Source organism: Nelumbo lutea, chromosome 2 (assembly GCF_056320005.1).
Source record: "Nelumbo lutea isolate HS-2025 chromosome 2, American lotus-T2T, whole genome shotgun sequence".
Taxonomy (NCBI): domain Eukaryota; kingdom Viridiplantae; phylum Streptophyta; class Magnoliopsida; order Proteales; family Nelumbonaceae; genus Nelumbo; species Nelumbo lutea.
In genome coordinates this window covers 3546375-3573290 of record NC_142685.1, presented here as the reverse complement: position 1 = coordinate 3573290, position 26916 = coordinate 3546375, and the positions used below count along the sequence as shown (strand labels likewise).

Sequence of the window (26916 nt, the reverse complement as noted above, 5' to 3'; positions counted from 1 at the left end):
CCTGCGAGAACTGAATCAGAGGTCCCGGGGGTATTTTCCCGGTGGGGGCTCTCCGACGCTTAAGTTAGCACTCTTATCGTAGAGAGCTTTGAAGATAATATGAGAGAGCTAGAGAGCAGGGGTTACTTCCCTTTTTTCCTCCCCTCCCCTTTGGAGGGTGAGGTCTTTATATACCGGAGTCTTCGAGGTCGTCAAGCTGGCGCTTGTGTTAGGCGGCCAAGTCGGCGCCTGGGCCGGGTTGTCAGAGGGGTGTCTGCGTCAGTCAGCGGGTCAGTGTCTAGGCCAGGTTGTCAGGTCGGCGCCTGTGTCAGTCGGCGGGTCAGTGTCTAGACCAGGTCGTCAAGCTGGCGCCTGTGTCAGTCGGCGGGTCAGTGTCTAGGTCAGGTTTGTCGGTGGGCGCCTTGGCCGGATCATGCGCTAGGCTGGTCCAGGTTGGCCAGGTCGCGCAGGCCGCGCGCGCGCCGCGCGCGCGCCGCGCAGGTCGCGTGTGCCGCGCGCAGGTCGCGCCAGGCCGTCCAGACTGGTGCCCGGGTGGGTCACCAACTTTGTAAGTTCGTTGGCTGGGTGTTTTCCTAGTTGTCACGAGGTGCCACGCGTCACAATTTCACTGGAGGGCCAAATCTGCCCTCATCAGATAATAAAATGTTGATTGTGATCCTTGGAGCTGCAACTAGTGGAGTTGCAATTGCATTGACCATTGTGCAAGAATAGTTAGACTATCTTGATAGGGAGCCTTTTGTCAATCGAGACTTGCAATGATAAGATCTATCATATCGATTGTATATGGGGAGGCAAATTGATTGCTACAACCAATTAAGAATGGGAAATGAAGTTTTTCATAGGCTTTGCAAAATTTTATGGGAAACTGGATGACTCTATGATACATTGAGGACTAGTATAGAATAACAAGTTGCTACATTCTTGCATATTTTAGCATTAATCGCCATTTCAACTTGGTGTTAGATGCAATTCTGAGTTAATCGCCATTTCAACTTTGTAATGAATCACATACCAACTTTTAACTCGCGATATCTTATATGCACCACACACCAAACTATTGTTTCCGCGTGGCAAAATTACACATTCATGTGCTCGACCATGCTATGTCTGATGGAGGTGAGAAAGGATTACAAATTTGGGATATTATGTTTCCTATCCAATTTTCTTAGAAAACAAACACATGAAAATGAATTTTAATCATACCGTTTTTTGGGAAACAAACACTGGATGCAAATCCGGGAAAATTTATTCCTTTCTCAACAACCAAATGGACCATTCAGTTTTGTCATCACTCAATTCTATATTTTTATTAGATGATATCATAATTGATTTTGCTCGTAGTTCTTGTATTACTGTTTACAACCCAGATAAATTGCAAATTTGGCGTTGTTTGTTTGTAGCAATTTATGGTTCACTGTTGGTTTGGGTCTTTACTTTGTTTTGCTTCAGGTTTTATTTTACTAAAATATAAATATGCACTATAAACAAAAATAAGAAAAAAAACCTAAAACAAAAGTAAAACGAAATTTATACTTTTATTTTTTGCCCATTGGATGCCCAACCCTTTGCTTTCCTTTATACCAGTGGAATATTTTATTTTAATTCATTACATTCTCAGGAAATCTGTCAAGAGCTCCTCCATCTCCATGAGGGTTTAACTAGCGCATGGAAAATGAAATGATGTGGTGGCAATGATCCTTTTTCATTACACAAGTTTTGTTTTATTCTATGGAATAAGCATAAGACCATAGGCCAGTGGAAAATTCGTTCTTTTCAATTTCATATAGGGTAAATTACAAATATTCCCCCTGTACTATAGGGTCTGTGATAAAGATCTTCCTGTACTTTGTTTTGCGACAAAAACCCCCCTTTGAACTATGACCGTGAGATAAAAACCCTTTTGTTAAATTTTCGTTGAAATATGCCGTTGCAATATTTTTTAATCCCCACATTACCCTTTTAATAAAAACACTTTTATTTCTGTAACCTCACGATATAGGAATAGTAGCAGCGGCAGTAATCCAATCAGCAAAGGAGACATCAACAAAGAAGGGGAAGAGATTTTAGTCCCTCCTCTCAACTTTGCCATGATGGATAGTGGCGTCTTCCATTCTAGATTCCCAGACACAGCGAACTTGGGGAGAGATGTCAATTAATTGACGTCGGTGTTGCCAACGCCGACAGGGACACATAATTCACTTTGATCCTGTGCTTTCCAGGATACCGACTGGCCGACCACACTCCGGCAAAGGGGATGGCGAGAGAATGACAGCTCGAAGCGGGAGCTCTATTGGGGCGCAATGGACCCCTTGGCATCGGGCAAAGACGATATGCGAGTTTCAGGAGAAGCCTATACGCCTCCAGTGCGTCGTATCACCAACAACTACACATTGCGAGGAGCTTCAAAGCTAACTGGGTCAACTTGTTCACCATCGAGCAAAAGATGACGCAGAGCTTAACGGTAATGGAAGAGCACGACCAAATCGCAGTTGCTTGACAAAAGGTGATGCCATTTCTCAGACAGCGAGCCAACCCAAGACATGGGCTTAGCTATTGAGAGAAAAACTTTTTGTAAAAGGACAGAGATGAAAATGAGCCACCGACGTCGAAACTCTATTATCCTTGTTTCTTTCGAGTATTCCACAAATCTTCTATTCTCTCTGTCAGAGCCCAGAGGACAATAGAAGGTAGATGAGATCGACCAGCCCTGCTTCCTCCGTTTTTTTCAAAACAAGACGATTACTACAAAAATCCTCCTCGTTGCACGCCATTCTTTCTCTCAGAGAGAGGGGGGGGGGGGGGGGGGGGGGCAGCCGGGCAGGCAACAAAGATGAAAGGACGCGACTGCGGGTCTGACTACAAACTCCGGTGCCTTCAGTCCCAAGTCCAAACCCAAAAAACGAAAAACAAACGATTCCCTCTAAATGAAGTACTTGTGCGTGTTCTTTTATTTATAGAAAACCTCATCGATGGCTTTAGGTACAAGAACAACAGCAACGGTGGTAATCCAAGCAGCGGCATCGGGAAGGCCACTGCACACCTCTTCGTTGATCATGTCTGCCTTGTCATCATCGCCGACGTCCAAGACGAACTGGGCCAGCGGGTCGCCGCATCTATTGGCACAGACAGGTGTATCTATATTCACTGCGACGTCACTAATGAAGATTAATTCAAGTCCATGGTGGAACAGACAGTTCGAAGCTACGATCACCTGGACATCATATTCAACAACGTTGGTATCTTTAACAACCACCAGGGTATCCTGGACCTTGATTTAACTGCTTGTGATCATCTCTTCGCCGTAAAAGTCTGGGGAATGGCCACTTGCGTGAAGCATGTCGTGCAATCCATAGTGGTTACAGGCGTCAAGGGGAGCATCGTGTGCATGGCGAGCATGGTTGCTACCAGCAGAGCCGAGAACTACAACGACTACGTCATGTCGAAACATGCAATGCTGGGGATGGTGCGGTCGGCCAGTCGGTATCTTGGTAAGCACGGGATCAGAGTGAACTGCGTGTCCCCGTCGGCGTTGACAGCACCGACGCCAATTAATTGACATCTCTCCCAAAGTTTGATGTGTCTGGGAATCCAAAACGAAAGACGCCACTGTCGACCATGGCAAAGTTGAGAGGAGGGAATTGTGAGGTCGGGAAAGATGAATGGTGCTTTTCTTACGAGAGTAATATAGGGATTAAAAAAACATTGCAACCCAACGGAAGGGGGTCTTTGTCTCATGGTGATAGTATAAGGGGGTTTTTGTCACAAAACAAACAGGGGGTTTTTGTAATTTACCCATTAAATAAATAAATAAATTCTCTTTAGACATGCAACACGATCAACTGGACATATAATCTACAAAAGACATTGTTTTCACACTTATAAAGTATTCTAGGAGCAGCCCAACTTCTGTGCTTGGTCTTGGACTTGAAAATTGGTCCATCTACGTTAGGTATTGCTACTAAAAGCCTATAACATTGCTAATTTTTTTACTTGTTCAATCTTCTCCTGGGCTTAGAACCATACAATGAGCAAGACATCTCAATTCTCAAGCCAAGGTTCTTCATGTCCAGTTATCCTACCCACAAGACACTACATCCATTCATCTGCAACATCTTTCTTATACCCTTCCTCAAATGAAACTTTAAACACACACACACACACATACTTTGGACTCTAAAGAATTAAAGAGGTCATTTTTGTCCATCCCTAATTGTGAGGGCATAAAATGTAATATGAACTACCATTTTTCATCCATCTAATTCCATCACACTAAGGTTCTGTTCTTTTATAAGTTTCTCACTTATTTGTGTTCTTTTGATTCCCATGTAAGTAAGATAATGACCCTTTTATTCCTAAAAATTTAATGTTAAAATGTACAAATTTGTCTCATTATGTTTTATAATTTTTTCTCAAGATGAAAAAGTTATTTATCTACCTAAGAAATTGATAAGTTTTACCTAGGTAAATGAAGATATCTTTATAATGGACCCAATACCCATTATCAAAATTTCCCCCTCTTATTCATCGATAAATAAACATGGCCTAAATCTTATATTTAAGGTATCAACTCCTGTTATCTTCCATCAAATCTAGGGAGAAATTGATGAAACCTCTCTTGAAGTTTGATAATTACAATCACCTTCCCTAAACTTTTTGACACAATTAGATCTCTTCTGTTATAATCATTTGACAAGAAGCACAAAAATGTCCAAATATCCATGTAACTACTTTTGACCAAAATGTTTCTTTTCCAATTTTTATCTTCATAGAAATAAGTACTACAAATCATTTAAATTCATTTTTCAAATTTATCATTCATATAATTGCTCAAGGGTAAAGTGCAACTTTAAATTCTTTTTTTTTTTTGTTCTTCATAAAGTTTGTATTGTTTTTTTTTTCCTTGTAGAACCAGCGTTAATAGTAACTGCATGCTTGTTTTGGACATCCCGTGCCTCTTGTTAGAGGATTCTAATATAAGAGATCTCCTTACAATTATGTCAAAAAATTCAAGCCAGATTATTGTAATTACCAATCTTCAAGGGAGATTTCAACAATTGTCAAAAGCTATGGGTTCATTGTAAGGAAATTGGAGTCTGTACTATAAATGAGGCTAAAGCTTGGGCAGCAGTTGAAGCCCATAGGGTTGCTTGCAAATTTCCCCAGCATCAGTGCATTATAGAGGGTGACTCGAAACTAATTATTGATGGTCTTAGGGCTCGTGTGGATCCTCCATGGAACGTTATCAATATCATTGTAGAATGCCAAGGTATATGCGCTCATTTCAGCATCAGCATATCCAACAATCACGCCCTCAGAGAAGTGGACTTTGCTGTAGATCGTTTGGCCAACATGGGACACCAATGCACTTTGTCGGATTCTAGTGTTGTCGATTCTAAACTTTATTTTATTTGCTTGTTTGATGTTTATGGTCTTGTAACCAAGAGAGATTCAAATCTACAAATTTTCTCTTTTTCTAGCAAAAAAATGTGTAGTTTTTTCTTACCAATAAACTATTCTCAGTAGATTTATATCTAATATTGTTAATGATATAAAATCCATTCTTTTTTAAACTGGCCCTAAAAATGAAATATACTTACATTCAAGTGGTGTGAAAGCAATTCAACTATGTAGGTCAATCCATGGAGTCAAAATTAAATAATGTAGTTTTGAAAATAGAAATAAATACAAAATGGTTCAATAAAAATAAAAACACTACCTTATTTTATACTTCAAATAACATAAAAACTAATAGAACTAAGAGACAAAAGATTCAATACAATTAGGAGGCTGTCTCACCTAAAAAATAAAACCAACTGAGCTAAAGAGTGGGCAGCCCTGGTAAGAGTTATCGGCATATAACTAAACTTAACTACCCTAAAAAGATTTATGCAAACTAATAATATTATCAATATAGTCAAGAACTTCTCAAGGAAGAGAAGGAGATCAACAGGCCCAAAAATCTATGTCAGAATTAGCATAAAAAGGAATCAGGACAGAGTTCCATGTGTTTTTTTTTTTATTTTTTGTTTTAAGAACAAAGTTCCAATTGTGCTTCTTAGCAAAGACCCCCACATATGGATAACAAAAAGTTCAGCTGCTAAAGCATTACCCGAAACTCCTTTTCACTTCCAACAAATAAGAAATCTGTATTAGAATCAAACACACACAAGCCGTAAGAAATCCCAACATTCAATATTACCCCCTCCTCATCACACTTGAAAATAACATCAAAGGGTTCAAGAGATGGGAAATTGTCAAATCGGTATTCATCCTATTTGAATTTATCAAAGTAGAAGAAAGTAAAGATTAAGAGGCACCAGTTTCAGCACATAGTTTCCTACCTAAGTCAAGATCCACTTAACTGAACGTTTAGTCTGGTTAAAAGTAATATCATTTTGTGCAAACAAAATAAAACGCAGAACCCAACCACAATTTATATCAATGTATCAAATAAAAAATAGTAAAATAAAACATTGTAGAAAAAATATTTAGGCGCTTCTCTACTATTTTATATCAATCATAAAAAGTGTGATAAACAATAATTGTTTTTAATAACGTGGAAATGAAATATAAATTTTAAAATTGACTATAAATAAAATTGTGTTTCTATTTTCTTTAGTTCAGACTGACGTGATAACCAACTACACCACGACATCAGTAGAACATCTACGGAAGCTATTTTCCTTATATGCTATATAAAATGCAGTTCCTATAAATCACCTGCAAGAAAAGCCTCTCCTGTGTTTCTATCCCCGACCTTTTCTTTTCCTGCCCCTTCTCTACCTTTCCCATATCCTCTGCAAAACCCTAAATCTTTCCGTTCCCCGAAACCCCAATATTATTCACAATCGGATCTCTATCAATTTTTTTCCGCAGAACTCAAAGCATCTTTCCTATTCTACGTCTTTCGGTTATTCTTTATCATTTTCCTTCTTCTTAGGGTTTGTCGAAGATGTCAAGTTCTTTGGACATGTCTCTTGATGACCTGATAAAGAACAACAAGAAAGCTGGAGGGAGTAATTTCAGAGGCAGAGGCAGAGGTTCAGGTCCCGGTCCGGCCCGTCGAGCTCCGAACCGCAGTGCTAATCGAACGACCCCTTATTCGATGGGAAAGGTCAGTTAGGGCATCTAATCTCGGTCCCTGCCTATTTTTGTTTTTCAGATTCATCGGTTGGCGGTCGAGGTTAGGGTTTGGTCCGTGCCTGTGCCTCTTTTTTTATGATTATTGGGAAGTGTTTCTTGATTTGTATTCATCGTCGCAAATGCAGTCGGTTCAAGCTCCGGATTCGGCGTGGCAACACGATATGTTCACAGATCAGGCGGCGGCTTACCCGGCGCAGGCAGCCCGAGCGTCTGCAATAGAAACCGGAACAAAGCTTTACATTTCCAACTTAGATTATGGCGTATCGAACGACGATATTAAGGTAAGATATCGTTTGTCTATTCTATGCCCCCTCTATCAGTAAGAGGTGTTTTTGATCGTTTCTAGCTCCATGAGTTTCTCTAGTTTATTAGCATTGGGTTTGATTTGACAAACAAGCTTCATTTCTTCATCGTTGTACACTTGCATTCCTAGTAAGTTAAGTAAAAAACGAACAAGTTGTTTGGTTGCTCCCAACCCCCTAATATACACACAAAATAAAAAAGTAGAAAGGATGAAATGTTGATTAATTCTAATTTCTCTTGTTTACTGATTTTATATGGAGCATTTTCTGTACATTTGAAGGAGCTAAATATTAGGATTTCAGTGTATCCATTTTCAGACTAAGGCCTTTAGTGGGCCACTATTGCAACTTTTACTGATTATTTCTTTATTCAATATAGTCGCCAAGGGAAAGAACGGGTTTAGTGGTTTTCTTTTTCTTTTTCTCTTTTTTACAGACCGGTTTTCTTATTGATTCTGTTAAGTCCCCAACTGGACAAATGGCAGTAATAGCTTGAAGAAAGTGAGGTCCTATATGATGCCGATTGTTGGCATGTATTTAGGTTACATCTCTGGTAAGCTATTGGTGGGCAGTGGCTCCTTTTAGATGGGGACGTTCTTCAGTGAATTCAATCGTGATCATCTGCTAAATTAGAGAAGAGTCTTGATGAAACAGAATCTTGGGTTTCACTACCTAATGAAGATTCTCATTCTCCTGCAAAGTGGTATGAACAATTGTAACTCAACTATTCCACTGTGGTAAATGAGACTTAAATGTTGGACTTGATTTGGTGTAAAGGGCCTTGGTAATTAAAAGAAAGTTCTCCACTATTTCAAATTTTTTTGTTCAGTCCAAAATGTTTGATACTAGCTGATTTAAAGCTGCTAATTATTTGTTACTGCATTTAACAATTCCAAGTGGGAATGACCATTTAGGTTCTGCTGAAATGGGTGGGAATGGAGTTCAATTCTGTTTTTGTCATCTGATATATATTTTTTTTGAGAAGGTAAGGTAAAAATTTTATTGATAAAAGAGGCTACAGACAGCAACCTAGTGGAAAAGCACTAGGTGAGCAACCACATTACAAATCCCAAATGGGGTGGGACTCAAGGAGCTGAAAAACATTCACATTTTTAAAATCTGATGTTACAGATAACCAGGATGCGAGTCTATTGACAGCAGATTTAAGCAGATCTTCAGGAGTTCTAGACTTGTTGCAGATGACACGACTATTTCTTTCAGTCCAGATGGTGACCAGGACAACTGCAGGAATAGTTTTCCAGACCAGCTTCCCTTTCTTGCTCAGCCCTGGAATCTTCCAACTACACAGTACCTCCTTTACAGACTGAGGCACAACCCATCTGATGCCTGCAGAATTGCTGAAATGCTCCCACAACTTAGCAGACAAAGTGCTATGAATACATAGGTGATCACCAATTTCAGGAACCATCACACATAAACCACAGTTCAGTTCAGGAATCTGAATCCCTCGCCTGCTCAGGTTGGCTCTAGATAGACCTTTATCAAGAGCCAACACCCAAACTGGAAAGCATGCCTTGGAAGGGCTAGTAGAGGCCCAAAATCTGATTCTTGGGAAAGCCCACAGTAGCACCTTGAGTTAGTTTATCTGCCATAGATTTAACTGAGAAAATCCCATTTCCACTTCCATTCTTCTTCCACTTCAATAGAAACCTGCTAATTCTGAAATAACTGTAATAGCTCCAGCAGCTGCACCAGCTCCCAGTCATGGAGATTTCTTCTAAAGACAGGAGACACCAGACAGCACACCCATTTTCCCACTCTAGATAGTCAGAGACTGAAGCATCAGAGGAGGAGGCACAAAAGGCTGAGGTTAGGTAAAAGCTCAGATAAGGGGGAGTTTGAGCACCAGGGGTCCTTCCAGAATTTCAGCCTTCTTCCATCACCCACTTTAAACTCCAAACCATCTGAAAAAATAGGGAAGACTTTCATAATACCTTTCCACAAGGAGCATCCCAATGACTGAAATGGGTCCAAAGATCTCCTGTTACCCCAGTCCACCCCATACCTGACAGCAATCAAAGACCTCCACCATGCTTCCCTCTCAACACCAAATCTCCAGATCTACTTGCTTAAGAGGGCCGAGTTGAAAACCTTTAGTTTTCTCATTCCCAGCTCACCCTCTTTAACGGGCAAACAGATCTGATCCCAATTTACTAAATTAATATTCTTTTCCTCCTCCTAAACCCTCCACAAGAAGTTTCTTTGGAGGGATTCTAATTTCTTGGACACCTTGGATGGGATGGGAGAGAGAGAGAGAAAGTAGGTAGGAAGATTCGGAAGGGTACTCTTTAAAAGAGTCACTCTACCCCCAGCTGAGAGATTTTAGCTAGCTTCTTCTCTATTCTCTCAATCACAGGATCCCAGATCGAAGTGGAGGCGCATTTGGCCCCCAGAGGAAGACCTAAGTATTGGAATCATGTTCTATCGGGAGTGAAGAATGGTGGACATCATGTAGAAGCAAATGCTATAGTGCTTAGGTAGTTATTCTTTAGGAATAAGTTGCTAGTGAGAGAGTATTCATTTAAACCAGTGCAGCTTGTTTGTGCCTCAGTGTCTCAGCTATTCTATTTATTTTAATAAGCTTCTTGTTGTTGGTAAAAATCTTAGAATTATTGGTCCATGGATTATTCAATTATTCTCCCTACCTTACCCTTGCATGAAGCATATGTTTTTTTTTATGGTTATATGCCTCTTATTTTATTTTTTTCTTGAGTCACCTTGCCATTTTACAATATTTATTTTTGAGAGCTTGTGCTAGCTAAATTTTGAATGTTGTTTGTTCTTAGCATGCCCTAAAATGGATATTGTTGAAATAATTTAGTTATTTGTGTTAGGGTCTGTTTGGCTAGTTAAAGCGTTTCTTATTTCTGTTATTGTACTCACTTACAATAGGGGCACAACGGTCTTTTCCCTTCTTCTTTTTTGCCGCCCTATATAATATAATAAAAGGTGGCGCCGCCAGCACTGTTCTATTGCTCCAAACTTTTTCTTCTTCCTTTCTTCCTTCTCCTTTCTCTCTTCTTTCCTTCTCTTCTCTACTTCCTCATATTTCAATCGGATTTATTGTCAAGATGGTAACAAAGCAAGGCTATTGCATCTGGGTTGATCAAATCAGATCTGCAACTGGTACAACCCTAAAGTTTTCTTTCTTCTTTTATTTCTTTCCTTGGTCGTGTATCAAGTGGAGAGCAAATGAATCCAAACCACTGAATGTCGGCAGACTTTTGTGAGGGTTATATTTTTTATTTGTTGGATTGTGTGGTCCTGTACCTATGAAAAGGTAACTATAGGTCATAGATGACCTATTTTCTTTGCTCGTTAGTCTGATTTCATGTGTTAGGATCTCTCTTATTGATTAATGTTGTGGTGGAACTTACACATTATTGATTAATGCTTTGGTGAAAATCAGTCTCGTCATAGTTCTTCTTTGGAAGTTGGTGCTGTTTTTTTGTGCTCAGATTAAGTCCATAACTGAATTGTTGTGTGTGGAGCTTTTGTCAATATAAAGAGGGATCCTAAGTTGAGAGTTTAGATAAAAAAAATCTTGTGCTTACCATGTCGTCTGAGAATGTGCCAAAATGTTTTTGGATGGATGCAGTTTTGTGTGCTATATACATCATCAACCGTATGCCATCTCGGTTACTAGAGTATAAGGCCCTACATCAACTTCTGTTTCTTACAACTTCGTTGTCCACCATTTCGATGCGTGTTTTTGGGTGTTGTTGCTTTGTCCATAATTGTCCCCTACTCGAGGTAAGCTTGATCCTCGGGCTATTCCTTGTGTTTTCCTCGGTTACCCTTTATCTCAAAAGGGGTATCGTTGCTATGATCCTACCTCTCGCAAGTACTATGTCTCCATTGATGTATCATTCTTTGAAAATCAACATTTCTTCTCGATTGTTCCTCAGGGGGAGAGTAGGGTTGAGGAGAAACAGGCGGCTCAAACTCAACTACCTCCTTTACCCGATCCTCCTCCATTTCGGGTCTTTCATCGTCGCCATAAAAGCCAATAGAGTTAAAGAGCCGTGGAACCTGACACTATGCAACCAATATCATTTGATTCATTAGAGGCAGATTCGTCTCATCAGCCAGGTACGCTTGCTCCTATTGATATGCCTGTTCCTCTCAATCCCCTGTCATCAATGATTTTGATGTTCCTATTGCTAAGAGAAAGGGTGTTAGATTTTGTACCACTAATCATCTTATCTCTAATTTTGTGTCCTATGATCACGTTTCACCTTCATTCTGTGCATTCCTCTCTTCTATGGACAGTGTCTCCGTTCCTAAGAATGAGACAGAAGCTTTATTTAAACCTGAATGGACAGATGCAATGCAATAAGAAATTGATGCATTATACAAAAATGACACATGGGAGTTGGTGGATCTTCTTGAAGGGAAGGAACAAGTGGGTTCCAAGTGGGTGTTCATAGTGAAACACAAGGTTGATGGAATTGTTGAAAGGTACAAGGCTAGACTAGTAGCAAGAGGTTTTACATAGGTATATGGAGTGCACTATGCAAAGACGTTTGCTCCAGTAGCCAAGATGAATTCTATCATGATCCTTCTTTTATTGGCAGCAAATCTTGACTGGGAACTTCACCAATTGGACATCAAAAATGCTCTTGAATGGTGACTTGGAAGAGGAAGTTTACATGACCCAACCTCTAGGTTTTTGTGCCAAAGGCAGTGAACAAAAGGTGTGCAGGTTAAAAAAATCTTTATATGGGTTGAAACAATCACCTCGGGCTTGGTTTAGTAAGTTCCATTTAGCAGTTCAACGGGTGGGGTTCAAATAATGCCAGTCAGATCACACTCTATTTGTGAAAAGACGTGAAGGGAAAATTGCAGCTCTAATTGTGTATGTGGATGACATAGTGATCACAGGAGATTGGGAGGCTGAAATACGGAGACTAAAAACATTCTTAGCCACTCAATTTGAGGTGAAAGATCTAGGCCCCTTACGTTAATTCCTTGGAATTGAAGTTGCCCACTCTCACAAGGGCATCTTTATTTCCCAACGGAAATATGTACTAGATCTACTAGAAGATATAGGCAAGTTGGGGGTAAAACCAATTGAATCTAATCATCAGCTGGGAGACAGTTAGGGAGAGTTTTTGAAAGATGTGAAGAAGTTCCAGAGACTCGTAGGGAGACTCTTGTATTTGTCTATGACCAGGCCTGGTATTGCTTATGCAGTGGGTGTCCTTAGTCAGTTCATGCACAATCCTAGGGCAACTCACTTTGAAGTTGTAGATTGGGCTGGTTTGTTGTTCTAGAAACATGGTCACTTAAAGGTGGAAGTATATACTGATGCTGATTGGGCTAGAGTAGTCGATGACCGAAAGTCATCGACTTTCGTAGGAGGAAACCTGATATTGATGCTCAGTGGGTATTGTGCTTTTATAAGAGGAAACCTGGTCACATGGAAATGTAAAAAACAAAGTGTGGCGGCTAGATCTAGTGTTGAAGTAGAATATAGAGCGATGTCTCATGGAGTTGCTGAAATCATGTGGATAAGAAATCAGTTAGGTGAACTGGGTTTTGCAGTGAGCAATCCTTTGTCACTTTACTGTGACAATAAAGCTGCCATCAATATTGTTGCTAATCCAATCCTCCCCGATAGGACAAAACACATTGAAGTGGACACACATTTTATTAGAGAGAAACTTGTAAATGGAGAAGTGCGTACTCCATATGTTAGCTCAGAAGAACAACTTGTAGATATCTTCACCAAAGGTCTTCATCATGTGCGGCACAATGATTTGTGTGACAACTTGGGCATGATTGACATTTATGCTCCAATTTGGGGGGGAGTGGTGAAATAATTTAGTTACTTGTGTTAGGGTCTGTTTGGCTAGTTAAAGCATATTTTTTATTTTCGTTTTTTCTGTTATTGTACTCACTTATAACAAGGGCACAAGGGTCTTTTCCCTTCTTATTTCTGCCGCCCTATATAATATAATAAAAGCTGGTGCCGCCAACACTGTTCTATTGCTCCGAACTTTTTCTTCTTCCTTTCTTCTTCTTTCTCTCTTCTTTCCTTCTCTTCTCTACGTCCTCGTATTTCAATCGGATTTATTGTCAAGAGATATGTAGCTGCATTTTGATGCTGTATGCATGTCTTTGTAAATCTTTATTTTTTGGATGATGAAAATGCGTTAAATTACATGTTTGTGTCTTCCACCATTGCAGTCATCTAAAGCACTGTTCTCGGTATTTAACCTCATCTATTTAGATTAAGCCAATTTATTTCACTAATATAGCAGTGTTTTAGAAGCACACAAGGCTTTATGCCTTGATGCTCACCTTAAGGCGAGGATCAAGGAAAACACTTAAAGATTCCCATGGAGTGACTATCTGAAGCTTCTCTGCCTTCTCTAGGAAGTATACATCCATCCTGTAACAAGTGACTATATTAAACATTCTACCTTCTTGGGAAGTATTATATCCATTTTGTGCTACCCATTTGGTTCACCAAACAGCTAAGGAAACAATGGATTTATTGAGCACTGTGGATGTTGACTTATTTGAAGAAGGATTTGCTTTTGTTAAAGTGGTTTGTTTTCCTTATCGAGTAGTTGATAAAATTGGTGTTGTATGAAGAGAAGGTCTTCTCCATTGTTGTTTGGTTGGAAAATCTAAAGAAGACTACCCTGACATTGCAGCAGTAGATATGTGGGTTTCTACTAGAGTTCTAGACGTTAAAGAATTTTGTGGGGAGGTCGATCTGTTTGTGTTTGTCTCAGTAGCTTCTGCATTAGAAGTTCTCAAATTAGGAAAAAATATGTTAAATAAATGGAACTTGCACATTCTCAGATGGATCACTTGGGTGGGCTTAGTCAAAGTCATAAGCTTTGCCTGATGGTGAATCTCAGTTTATGGGTTGCTATTGAGTGCTTCGTACAAGGCTATACTTATTTGGGGTTAAGAGAATGTAGTTTGAGGAAGGTGGATTTGTTAAGTATAATGATTTGGGGAAATTCAGTTTGGTTTATCACCGGGATAATGGGATTAGTGGTTATTGGTAGTTTGAGGAAGGTGGATTTGTTACGTACATTAATTTGGGCAAATTTAGTTTGGTTTATCACCAGGATGATGGGATTAGTGGTTATTGATTGAGCTTCACTCTCAGACACTCATCTGTACTGATAGGAGTAGGAGAATCACGTTAAGGTTGGCAAGGGTTGTAGCAGAGCTGTAGTTAGTAATCATGGGTCGAGCATAGTGATGCTTAAGTTGGAAGGGGCTTCCTTGGAAGGTGTTCCTTATGTCTGATGGTGGTCTTTGGTGAACCCTTAGGGTGGTTCTGGTGGGGAGCTAGGGGCAAAGGAGTAGATGCATAGCATTAGGTCTTGAGGTGCCAAGGAAGGGGATATGATTTAAAGTTAAAATTGACGTTGAAGTCTAGAAGTATCCAAAGTTCATACCTCAAGATTATATTGGTTTGGAGGGATGGATCAAAAGGTTTTGGTCAACCAAGGTTTGAGGAACTGGTCTAGACCCAGTCTTTTGATGGGGTGGGTTTGGACCACTGGGGCTTGTTCCTTGGTGATGTGATCTGGGATTATTTGAAGGTTGTGATCAGACATTGTCCATCTCACACATGAGAGTAACCTCAGTGGGCATTTTTGGCATATAAAAAGCCTCACTTTGGGTATACAAAAGAAGGCCAAATTGCTAATGAATTAGGGTCAATGTGGTTCTTTTGCTTGCCATTGATGGAAGTAGCAGAAGGATGATCAAGCTTCCAAAGTGAAAGCATGCTGATGTGCTAAGTTTGAGGTTTTGAGCCATGGGCGTTCCTTTCAGGGTGGTGGTGCATTGATTGATGGAAGGGTGTATCTAGTTTTGAGGTCGAGCGTATTGGGTATTTGTTGCTTTTCCTGTTAACAAGTGCCAACTGCCAAGTGTGGAACAATGGAAGATATGATTGGAGTTCAAGCTTGCTTGGATAATATTGATGGTTTGAATGGAGCCTACAATTGTAGGGAGAAATGTAGTATGTAGCTGTTGTCATTGTTGAAGGTGGAAGGCTTGAAAACTGATCTTGACACCTGAGGAAGTGATCTCATCTTGAATAGTGCTGATTGGGGGGGGGGGTGAAGAGGAGGTAGTGATGGATGGGGTGTGTTAGATTGTTAATATGAGAGGTCCATCTGCTTTTGAATGTCTGGAAGAAGACCAAGCTAGAGGGAGGCCGCAATAAATCCCAATGTCATATGAGCCACATCAAGAGGATTTGAGGAAGGAGGATTCAGTGATCTCTAGGAGCTGTACTAATGGTTTTGAGTCATATGATCCTGCAGCAGTTAGAGGGAAGTGTAAGAAAAAGGATATTGAAGAACTGGATATGATGGCAATGTTTCACAGAAGGCAGCAAGAGGTTTGAAGAAACACATAAGAGGAAGTAGAAGCCAGAGAGGTAAAAACTCAAGTTCCCAGCTGTTGTTTAGTGTTCTCGCGTTCCACTTGGGAGAGTGCACTAGTGCAGTGTAGTTATTTTTTTTCCTGGGGCTTTATGGTTATTATTGTATTCAATAGGCTACCATGGGATGATGTGTTGTTTTTCAGGCAAATTGAATTGACAGATATTGCTGGAGCTCTTTTTTTGGGTTTGAGGTTTTCCTGGGGCTGTATTTGGGTGGTCTTGTATATTTGTTATGATCTGAAACTCACCCTTTTCTTGTCTGGGTAATTAAGCCTCTTGTATCTTTTTTTCTTCCCTTAAGCTTAAGACTGTTTAGTTTGAAAGAAAAGGTAGGGAAAGGAAAGGAAATGAAAGGAAACCTATACAAGGTTTGTTAAGTTTCCCTATATTTCCCTTTCTTTCCCTACCTTTTCTTTTACACCAAACACAACCTAAAAAATTCTCTTATTGTCATCCAAAAAAGGTTCCCGGTCCATTTATATTGGATCCATGTCTTTTCTGGAATACAAGAATCTAAATTTCATCGAACGTATAGTCAATTATTAAACTGAAAACTAGTGGATTAACTTAACTCTCTTCTGCCTATAAGTTTCAAGATTTACATATTTAAATGTTTGTAAGGTATTCACTAACCAGATCCATAGACCTGATTCTGAATGGGTCTTTAATCTGTGGGCCTGAGTTGGAACCATTTATGCTCATATTCAAGAAAAGACTCTATTAATTGTGGCTTGAGTATGTTCAATATGTGGATGATTTGGCACCCTTAAGTTCATTCCAGAAAGTATACACACACCTTGAAATGCCTCTTCTGCATGTATGTTGTATGTATACATTTACTAGCAATTATGGTTTAACTTATTGAATTGTGGTTTTCAGGTATTTATTTTAACATCTATAGTTTAAATGATTCATAAGAATGCAACATGAAAGTGTACTTTTCTTACACGGAAGTATTCACAATTCCTTTATCCGGTCACTTACTCTTTATACTTTTCTTACACGAAAAGTATACTACCCTTATGCATATTTGTATACTCGTCCTAAAGTTATCTGATGCTTTTTCATAAAAATTGGTAACCATGAGGTTGGCTTGGACCACATGTATCACACATATATAAAGGTCCCGCTGCTCTCAGTTCTTCACATTTTTAGACATTTGCTGATGGTAATGCTCTGCTTTTTGCAGTGCTTTTCCATGCTTAATGGTAGTATTTATGTACTGAATGTATATGCTGTTTTTAATATGAATTTTACTCTGTACAGGAGCTCTTTTCAGAGGTCGGTGACCTGAAACGATATACAATCCATTATGATAGGAGTGGAAGATCAAAGGTATCTTCTCAAATTTGGTATTCTCTGCTTTCTGTAAATCTTTATGTTAAGCCATTGTTAAAAATGATTCTCTCTCTTAGGGGACAGCAGAGGTTGTATTTTCACGGCGAGCTGATGCTCTTGCTGCTGTGAAGAGATACAACAATGTTCAGCTTGATGGGAAGCCAATGAAAATAGAGATTGTGGGAACAAATGTTACAACTCCAGCTGTTGCTCTAGCAGCTACAAATGGCAAATTTGGAAATCCAAACAGTGTTCCCAGAAGGTATGCCCTTTTAGTTATCCTGGGTCTAGAGTTATGGATCCACTTAGCTCATGCTTGTAACTCTCAGGTCTGCTTTCATAATGCTCATGCCTTGAGAATTGTCTCTAATATATCTTAGAACTTCCTTTTCATAAATTGTACTCTTGTAAAAGCCCTTTTCTTGGTTCTGCTTTGTGGCATTTGCCAAATACTTCTGAGAATATTGAGATGAATCTTACTGTATTTGCTGTTGGGTGATTACTATGTTCAGTTACAGTTTTTTTTTTAATTCTTTTTTATGATTTGAAGTGATATTCTAATGTAGCTCATCGTAAACAGCTCAGCATTCTTAACTCAGGTCTCAAGTGACTCGTAAATAAATATGTTTGAGTATTGGCATCATCCCTATATGGAGTAATAAGATAATGCCTATCAAAAAAAGAAGGATCACGTTCCTATAAATTCTGCATTCTATGCTCTATAATCACTTTTGCTTTTGGAATTTACCCTGAGGCTTCTTTGAAGTTAAGGGGAAAGGGTGAAATTAAACTTCTCCAAGGAATTTTCTTTCATGAACTGGAAGTATGTATTATGAGGTATGGATGCTCTATTCTAAAATAAGCTCTATTGGTGATTGTTTGACATTATGAAATTGTCCTGTCATTTTACATGCTTTGTCCAAGGGGTTTCTGATATTCCCTTCATTACAAGGACTAAGGATCAGTTAGTTGATTGGAGATTTCTCAGATATAGTGGGATGGATGAAGTTGCAGTTGACTGTTGGGAGTATTTTGTTTTCCTTCTTCTGTGATGTGATTTCTAGTTTCCTTCCTTGTGAAAAAATAGTATTATTAGGTACTGGAAATTTTGACACCACCTAAGGAGGGAATGAATTAACTGAATTTGATAGCTGTTTTACAAGCCGTGTTACTGATCATTTTGCTCCTTTGGCACTAGTAAACACTATTGGCACTATGTTGAGTATAAGAGATGGTATTATAACACAAGTTGGTGACAATATTGTAGATATGTGGAGTAGCAATGTTATTGCCTGCCTAATGGACATGATTACCTCTTTTAGCTAACTCGATAACAAGGTTCAAAGCATCGACATACCCTGATACGATTCAAGGGACACATGTATATGTACTTCAAACCTTGCACCCATTTTTTGTAGTTTTCTTTAAAAATAGGTCAGGGGCAGGTTTTAGTCCTGTCTACCCCCTGAAATACGCCAAACCCTCAAAGCTCCATTATCTACTCTGTCGGTGACCCATGGATATGATACGTTTCAGCCGATACATGATGAAATTTCAAACCGTGCTTGATATTCTTTTCAATCATGGAAGTTAAATGTTAGTTTTTGTTTGTGTAATATGTTATTTGATTAATATATTGGAATCATTTGCATTTTCTATGAGTTTGAATTTTGCCTGAACTTAATTCTATCATGTAGTTTTGGTTGTTAAAGTTTACAGGACAATTTCATAACACATTATTTTGTCTATAACCTTAGTTTTTTAATGTTGTTTAATGATTTGGAACAAGATAATAATTTATAAAGGTGTGCATATGTTCCTTTTGTCATTTCATAAAGAGTAAAATATAAAAACCTCCCATGAGGTTTCTGACAATCATAAAAATCTCCCCTCAAAAGTTTTACTTTAACAAAAACCTACCCTGAACTTTTGGGAAATTCAACACACATCCCTTCTGTCACTGACCAGATGAAAAATGTTTAACTGATGCATTATTTTTTTTCAAAATACCTATTTTACCCTGAGAAGCAGAATTTTTTTCTTCTGATTTCATGTCATTCTTCACCAAGTGAAATACCTTGTTGACTTTCAAATGTTAAATATACAGGGCAAATGCGCCCTCCATTGAGCTTTTGCATGAAGATCTGAGCAGCCCAAAGCATGTTTGGCATACACACATCTGCCAAACGTGCTTTGGATGACTGACATTTCCACCGACAGTGACATGTTAAACCTTGGTGTAAAACGGCTATCAAATTCAGCTAATCTGATTTCAGTCAAGGGATGCACAATAATTTGCTGTCTGCATGTAACATCTCTTTCAGATGGGTCGAAGGATTAGCCAACTCATAGATGAAATTCTAGTTGGAGTGGAGTTATCGTAGTCTTCTTTGCATTTTGGTGGTGGGGGTGCAAATGGTATTCCTTTTTCCAAATTTAAATCCAAATCCATGTCTGATTATGGTGACCCAAGTTCAACCCGTTTATAATGAGATCAATATGAATTGATCCATTATGATCCAAACTGGTAATATTTAAATGTATATGCTTATATCTGCATAAAATCAATGTGCCTGTTAAAGTTGATTTCAGTGTTTAATATTAACGATTAGAAAATATTGTATACTTACTGAATATTCATAGACTCAAGCCTCAGAAGTTATTTTCCAGTCAATTCATTCATGGTATACAACATCAATGCCATTTTTAGTTCATTTTACTAATAGTATATGGTATTCTGGTCTTTTTTAGTTTAAGTTATTGATGATATTCAATATTCAAATCCATTTTATGTCTTCCCTAAATGTGATGTATACGAGTTAATTTAATTCAAGTTGAATCTGATTTGATCTGTTTGCAGCTCTATGATTGAATTAATCCTTGTTGTTATGCCTTTTATGTCTCACTTTAAGTGTTATGTCCCATACTTTATTGGGGGCACAACTGTCGTATTTCATATTAGAAACATATAAATACAGCCTGGTCAACTAGAGAGATAAGATTTGAATTCTCTCTAGATTGAACCAGCGGTTTACTCTCTTAACTCTTCCTTCTCTTCTCTCTCCCTCTCTCCTGCGTCTATTCTTTTTCTCTCATTCTAGGACTGAAACCAGTGCAGGTCAAATCAATAACAGTGTTGACCCCACATTTTATCTCAAGGTTTACAATACAGTCCAAAACAAATTCTTCCTAAAGGTCCCCTGCTTTGGAAAAGCATCAGCCAAACCATTGGCTGATCTCCTTGTCCAACTGAAAAGCACTCCAGCTGCCCTTGCTAAGCAGAAAATCTGCCTATTTGCTATTTAAAATTCCAAACCCCAAGCTTTTTGTCTGCAACTATCCTATTAACAGTTTAGAGTCCCCCTCCACCTCAAAATTTGGATGTCCTCATTGCTTGACCAGTCTCAAACCTTGAAATCCATAATATCAGCTCTTAATGAATATCCCACACCCATTGGGCCAGAGTATAGTGCTATCAACCTGCCCTCCCTACTTCTGAATGCTCCCCCCAACTCCAAAGGGACCTGGGTTGCCCAAAGAGCTTCCACCAAAATTCAATTTTACCCTTTGTTGTGTTGAAGGTAACCATTAAACCTGTACTATATTCTCTATGGTTGAAGAACTTGCCACTACTGACCACCCTCTAAAAATGTCCTACATAAGCATGGTATCAATGACTTGCTCCTTAGATCTCTCTTTGACCACCCTCTATCTTTGAATAACTCTGTTGACTTCAGTCTGTATGATCTACATAAGCATGGTATCGATGACTTGCTCCTTTGATCTCTCTAATCCTCGGAAGGAAGATTCTATTATTCTTGTCTTCCCAAATTGACTAAAGTATAGATGCTTATATGGCTCTCCACATTGGTTTAAAAGGCCTAAGAGAGAAGAAAACTAATTCCAAACAAAAGAAGCAAAAAGACAAGATAATAATAGGTGTGTTATTGTCTCACCACAGCCTAAGGAAAGACAACAGACATGAGGGTAGATGCAGCACTTTGGCCTTCTTTGCAGCTTGTTCTAAGTGTTGATTTTCTGGAGCACCACCTCCCAACAAAGAAGCCCTTATTTTGGGGGGTATAGGGTTACACCAAACTATTTTTGTTGGAAAGGATCCCTCCCATGTTAGAGGACTGAAGGAGGGCAGCGAAAAAGGAAGCACAAGTAGAAGAGCCAAAAGAGGACACCAACCAAATTCTGCAGTCCAAACAAGAATGATCCAAGAGCATTGTACTAAGAAGGGATATAAATTCATCTACCAACCCCATTCCAAACTCCCTTAACCCTCTCCTTAGTCCTTAGTCCTTAGTCCCAAACCCAAGAATTTTTATTACCATGTACAGAGGAGATTATTCTCCCTTTGGTTAGGGGAAAGAAATACATAGACAGAAATCTATCTTTTAGAGAGCCATTGCCAAACCAAACATCTTCTTAGAAAAACACTTCGTTACCTACACAACTTGACCCAAATTTAGACTGGCCTGGCATGGCACGACACGACGATCGTGCCTGGCCTGACACAATGGTTCGAGCCGTGTTGGGCCTGGGGTTCCACTTCCACGGGCCAGCACGACACACTGGCTACACTTGGTCTGCCCATTGAACTAGTCGTTGGGGGGGTCCCCAATGGCTAGTTTTAGCTTTTTGGGTTTTTTTTTATAGAAATACCCCTAACAACTATATAGGAGGGTATTTATGTATTTTGGTTTAGGGGGAGAAAGAATAACACAACTGTGGTGGTTTGCGGCTCGGGAACACTAGAAAAAGGAATATGGCTCTTTTGGGGAAGTGGTTGTGGAGATTTCCATTGGAGTAGGAGAAGCTTTGAGCTAGAATAGTGGCAAGCATACATGGGCTGGAGCAAAATGGATGCACTCTAGAACTCAGACCTTGACAGTATTTCGAGTCTCCTTGAACTTCTTGATAATGTCTTCTTAGACCCCACTAAGGTGGACTCTAGAATTTGGACCTACCCCCATTGGCTCTTTTTCTTGTGCTTCTTTAAAGTCTTAAGCCAATTCACTAGTCTTGTTAGGCCCCCTTCCCCGTCAATGAGGTTTGGTGCAGCCCAATTCCTCCCAGGGTTGGTAGTTTTTGTTGGGAAGTCTATTTGGAAAGAATCAACACTGGTGATCCAAAAGAAAAGACCCAATACTTGCTTGTCACCTCATTGCTGTGTTCTTTGCAAAGCGGAGAGGGAGACTGGTTTCCACTTACTGGTGTCTTGCCAATTTGCAAAGTCTATTTGGGAGTGGGCCTTTTCCCTTTTTGGGTGTAATTGGAACCCTCCATTAGACATGCATTGTCTTTGCTAATGGTGTTCATTCATTCATTGGAATAAAATATATTCTTAAAAGGCAATGGAAGTTATAAAATCATTATTTTTTATGTGAGAAATAAGAATTTCAGGCCCTAACATAGACTTGTTCGGGCTTGCCTTGAGGGTCGTGGTACAAAGGCGACTCATAGAATCAAGAATGCAATATGTTTTACATCATCACATTAACTACTTGAAGCAATGTAGTTAAGGAAAAAAAAGAGATTGTGGGTTTTACATGCTTGAAAATGTTTTATATGTTTGATTTTATTTATAAATTTTGATTTGAATATGCTTTGCATTTTATGTTTATGTATTTTAATTTTAGATAATAGGTTTTTATTACATTTATTCAGATTTTAAGTTTATATTTTTATCAATATTGTGTTTAATATTTCTTTTTCATTTTTTGCATTGTTTAGCATTTTTTGAATTCTTTTAATTTTCTGACATTTTTTGTTATTCTAGCTTTTTTTTTTATTTTGTACCTAGCTTCAAAAAGGCACGCGCTTTTTCTTTTGCCTCGGGCTCAAAAATGGTCCTTGCGTCTCTTTTGCATCTTGCGCTTTTAAAACAGAGGTCAATTCAAGTTTCCTGTTTATTGTAACCAACCCCATAGTGAGATGAGTCTTAGTCCGTATATTTGAATGCACAACTCATTGGCTGTTTCGGGGAGCACCATTCTTTGCTTTCTTGGGCAAAGCAGCTATGAGATCTTTTGACCTATCACCATTTTAGAGCTCCATGCATTTTCTTTCCCTTCTGAGGAAAAAACTCTGGTGGAATTTTTACTTTATGAATTTAAATAAGTGGTGGTGTTGACTGATAAAAAAAAGTGGTCTTGTTGAAGAAAAAGCTCCGGTTATGTGTTGTTTTGCTCTCGAACTTGAACCCATATACTCTATGGAGTCTTTTGGTTTATGTGTAGAGGTTAATTCGGTATTCAAATAATGGTTTAACTGTCTCTTGGTAGGCATATTAACCTTGCATTCATTTTTTATTTCTAACAGTATTTCACCCTTGAAGGTTCAGAGTAGCAGCAGCTTGTTAGCTGTTGTTTTTGTATTAAGGTTCAAATATCCCTCTTCATTATGTCTCTGCATTGAGTGTGGTCCATAGTTGGCCATGAGAAAGATCAGAAAGTACTGACAAGAAAGTTGACATGTAATTAGCATATTTTAACCGGTAAATTTTTTGTAGTCAATTAGTTTGTGTCGGTACTCTATTCTGCATCTCAGGGTATTTGCTCGTTTGTTTTTATTTTTATTATTTTTTACTTCATCTTCGGTATGGTTGATTTTCTAGTAGCATTAGCATTCTTCATATTTCTGATTATTGTGCTTTATGTGTTTGATTGAAAAGTGGACAAGGAAGGGGTGGTGCTATTGGACGGCCACGGGGCCGTGGATTTGGGAGGGGCCGTGGACGGGGAAGAGGTCGTGCTGAGCAGATAACTGCAGAAGATCTTGATGCTGATTTGGAGAAGTACCATTCAGAAGCAATGCAAATAAACTGAAGTCAAACTAGTCTTCTGCTATGCCATTGTCATGCTTGATAAATGCGTTCCTGACGCATGTGTATTTTATCAACGTGCTACTCCCTCAAGGAAGAAAACACGTGGAAAACTGCTTGTCTGGTTTATGGAGCTTGGCCCTTTATTGTTAGTTGCTCCTTTGATTTTGACATGGTACATGGGTTAATAGACGGCTGCAGAGTGTTCTGTGATTTCCCTTTGTTTCATTTGCTACTGCTTTAATTCGTTTACTTGTTTCTACATCCGGGGTACATGGAGTTGGAACTGCTTCGCTCTTCAGGTGATAGAAGCAAAGAACAAGAGACAGCTGCAATCATGGGAATCGAAGTGAAGCCAGAGCTTCAGAACTTGTATTATGTTTTGGAGTTTCTCGCTGTCTACGATTTAAAAAGGTAAGATGTCGTTGAAAGTAGATTTATGATTTCCTTTTAAATTATCTGATAACATCTTGTAACTGTTAAAATCTTTGGCAGTTTTTTTTGGTGCTCTGTAAATGATGCAGTTTGTTGAATTTTGGTAGTTTAGATCAGTGGGTGTACAATCTCCTTTACATGCTAGTTCTGGGATGTTATGGAGATTTCACATCGACGTGAAAGGATTTTTCTGATTTTTTTTTTTATTGTTGTATTGGTATGGGGCGTCTGGCGATGAAACACTCCTCGCAGATGAATGTCGAGCGTTTTGGAAACACTGAATGATTTCGTAGCGTTTCTGAACTCATGCGGAATGGTGAATGTTACTGGTCATAATATGGAAGAAATATATCGATATCAGTCATTTTTGGTTTACTCGTATTTTTAACATTTTATGCTTTATGCGATTGTGACATGACGCACTCGAGTGTTAAAAATTTGACCAAATGCTAAAATAATTAAAGAGTGTAGAAGCGATTGAAATTTAGAAAAACAAGTATCTTTAATCATGGTTCAGACTTCAGAGTATCACAGTATGTTAAACGAGGGAAAAACTTGAGCTGTTTGTAAAAAGCAGCTGGGCTGTTTTGGAATCCTGCAGTGAATGGCATCTCATAATGTGTGGATAGTAGCAACTATGGAATCAAACTAACATTATGAAAATTTCTAGCTTCCATCAGAATAAACAGACTTCTCCCAGATTTTCCTTCAATTCAAAATTATATTCCCTGCACGTTAAGCAGCATGGCACCATGGCATCACAGCATTTTTATAAATAACCATCTCAATTGACCATTTCTTTCCTTGAGATAATTACTAGGTAGTCCAACTATCCAAATATAGTGATAAGTAACTTGTTCACAGCCTGACAGGGCAAGGGCAACCACTTCGAATTCAAACCATGAATTTAAGGTATTAAGAAAATCTTGGGCCAACCTTCGATCTCACTTTTTTAAACCTGTCAATAACCACCTGTGCTTTGTTTTTTATACCTAGGTTTTGAAAATACATGAAACAAGTGAAATGTATACAAATTTTAAAGTATACATAAATACATCAAGGAAATGTATACAAATTTTATAATACAATAATAAAATTAAATTTAAGCTCAAAATATCTACAAATAATACATAAATACATGAATAATGTATATTTTAATGATATATAAGAAAAAATATATTATAATTAATATAAATAATAAGTATATTATTAAATATGGTAATTGTTAAAATAATTATTCTATTATTAATATTTTATTTCTACACTTTTTCTGAAATAAAAATCGTTTTTTCTAACAAATGTAGATTTATATAAATTGCATTATAATAACAAGTGGGTGTTCGGCGATGTGTATGATTTTGTACTCTTGGATAGAAAAATAAAATGTTTTTGACATCATAGTTTAGGTAAATTTTGACATCATAGTTTAGGTAAATTTTGAAATATGGATGCTTGCCATATTTTTGTTTTTAGTTAGAAAAATAACTTGCATGTTTGATCCCTATAAATTGCATGTTTTATATAAAAAAACTTGTGACATCAATGTTTTTTGTTTTTAGTTAGAAAGAAAAATAACTTGCATGTTTGATCCCTATAAATTGCATGTTTTATATAAAAAAACTTGTGACATCATTGTTTTTTGTTTTTAGTTAGAAAAATAACAAGTGGGTGTTCGGCGATGTGTATGATTTTGTACTCTTGGGTAGAAAAATAAAATGCCAAATGAGTTAGCATTGTCAAGCAATTATTAATCCAAGGGAGATGCACATGATTCTTGGGTCCATTTGGTTCTCAGTCAATCAGAATCTAGATCCCTCAATTGAAATTGGAATAGTCTACTTGCAGTTCAGATGAGAATCAAAATGAGAATTAAAATAAGCTGGAATGAAATTTCATTCCAAAAAAAGGGGGAAAGAATGGCCATTCCCTCAAATAAATGAATGTCATGGGAATGGGATTCTAATTTCGCCCAACCAAACAATTGAAATTAGAGTGGGCCATTCCAATTCCAGATCCCTATTCCCGTGAACCAAACTAGACCTTAAGAAATCTGTTGGTTTGTCGAGGATACAGGTGGAAAGCGATTGTCTTTCTCTTGTTATGTTCCTGTTGGCGAATTCTTCTTCACCTTGGTGCATCACCCAAATTGTTGAAGATTATAGAAGTTTACTTTATTCCTTTGATGTTTATATTATACTAACATTGCTGTTGCAGGCTTGGTTTATGTTAGCCGTGCCAGATCTACTGTGCATCCCAAAATTCTTAGTCATGATAGAAACTGACCTTGTAGAATTCAACTACGGTGTTACAAATTTTATCCCATCAATATTAGAGAATGCACCCTACTTCCAAATTTAATTTTCTTATATTTCATTAGTTCACATTTTATAAAACATATTTTCATGGTTAACAAGATT

At 38.4% G+C, this 26916-nt stretch overlaps 1 protein-coding gene, 1 long non-coding RNA gene and 1 pseudogene across 3 annotated transcripts; all 3 read left to right on the top strand.

Annotated features, from left to right (window-relative positions):
* The first annotated feature begins 81 nt into the window (after positions 1-81).
* LOC148868128 (uncharacterized) lies at positions 82-2616 on the top strand. Its single transcript, XR_016107181.1, has 2 exons — positions 82-440; positions 501-2616. It is a non-coding gene; the product is annotated as an uncharacterized LOC148868128 (long non-coding RNA).
* A 211-nt stretch (positions 2617-2827) lies between these two features.
* Positions 2828-3690, top strand: LOC148868127 ((+)-cis,trans-nepetalactol synthase NEPS1 pseudogene; annotated as a pseudogene).
* Positions 3691-6519: 2829 nt separating this feature from the next.
* On the top strand, positions 6520-24874 carry LOC148868126 (THO complex subunit 4A-like). Of its 2 annotated transcripts, XR_016107180.1 has the most exons (6): positions 6520-7114; positions 7269-7424; positions 17161-17229; positions 17310-17494; positions 23915-24478; positions 24752-24874. XR_016107180.1 is itself a non-coding variant. In XM_088969529.1 (5 exons), exons 1-5 carry the CDS (start codon positions 6953-6955, stop codon positions 24066-24068), a joined length of 726 nt encoding a protein of 241 aa, XP_088825655.1. In that variant the 5' UTR covers positions 6520-6952; the 3' UTR covers positions 24069-24597. The 2 variants fall into 2 exon arrangements, 1 of the variants encoding a protein (XP_088825655.1); XM_088969529.1 differs by lacking the exon at positions 24752-24874 and having other exon boundaries at positions 23915-24597.
* Positions 24875-26916: the final 2042 nt, after the last annotated feature.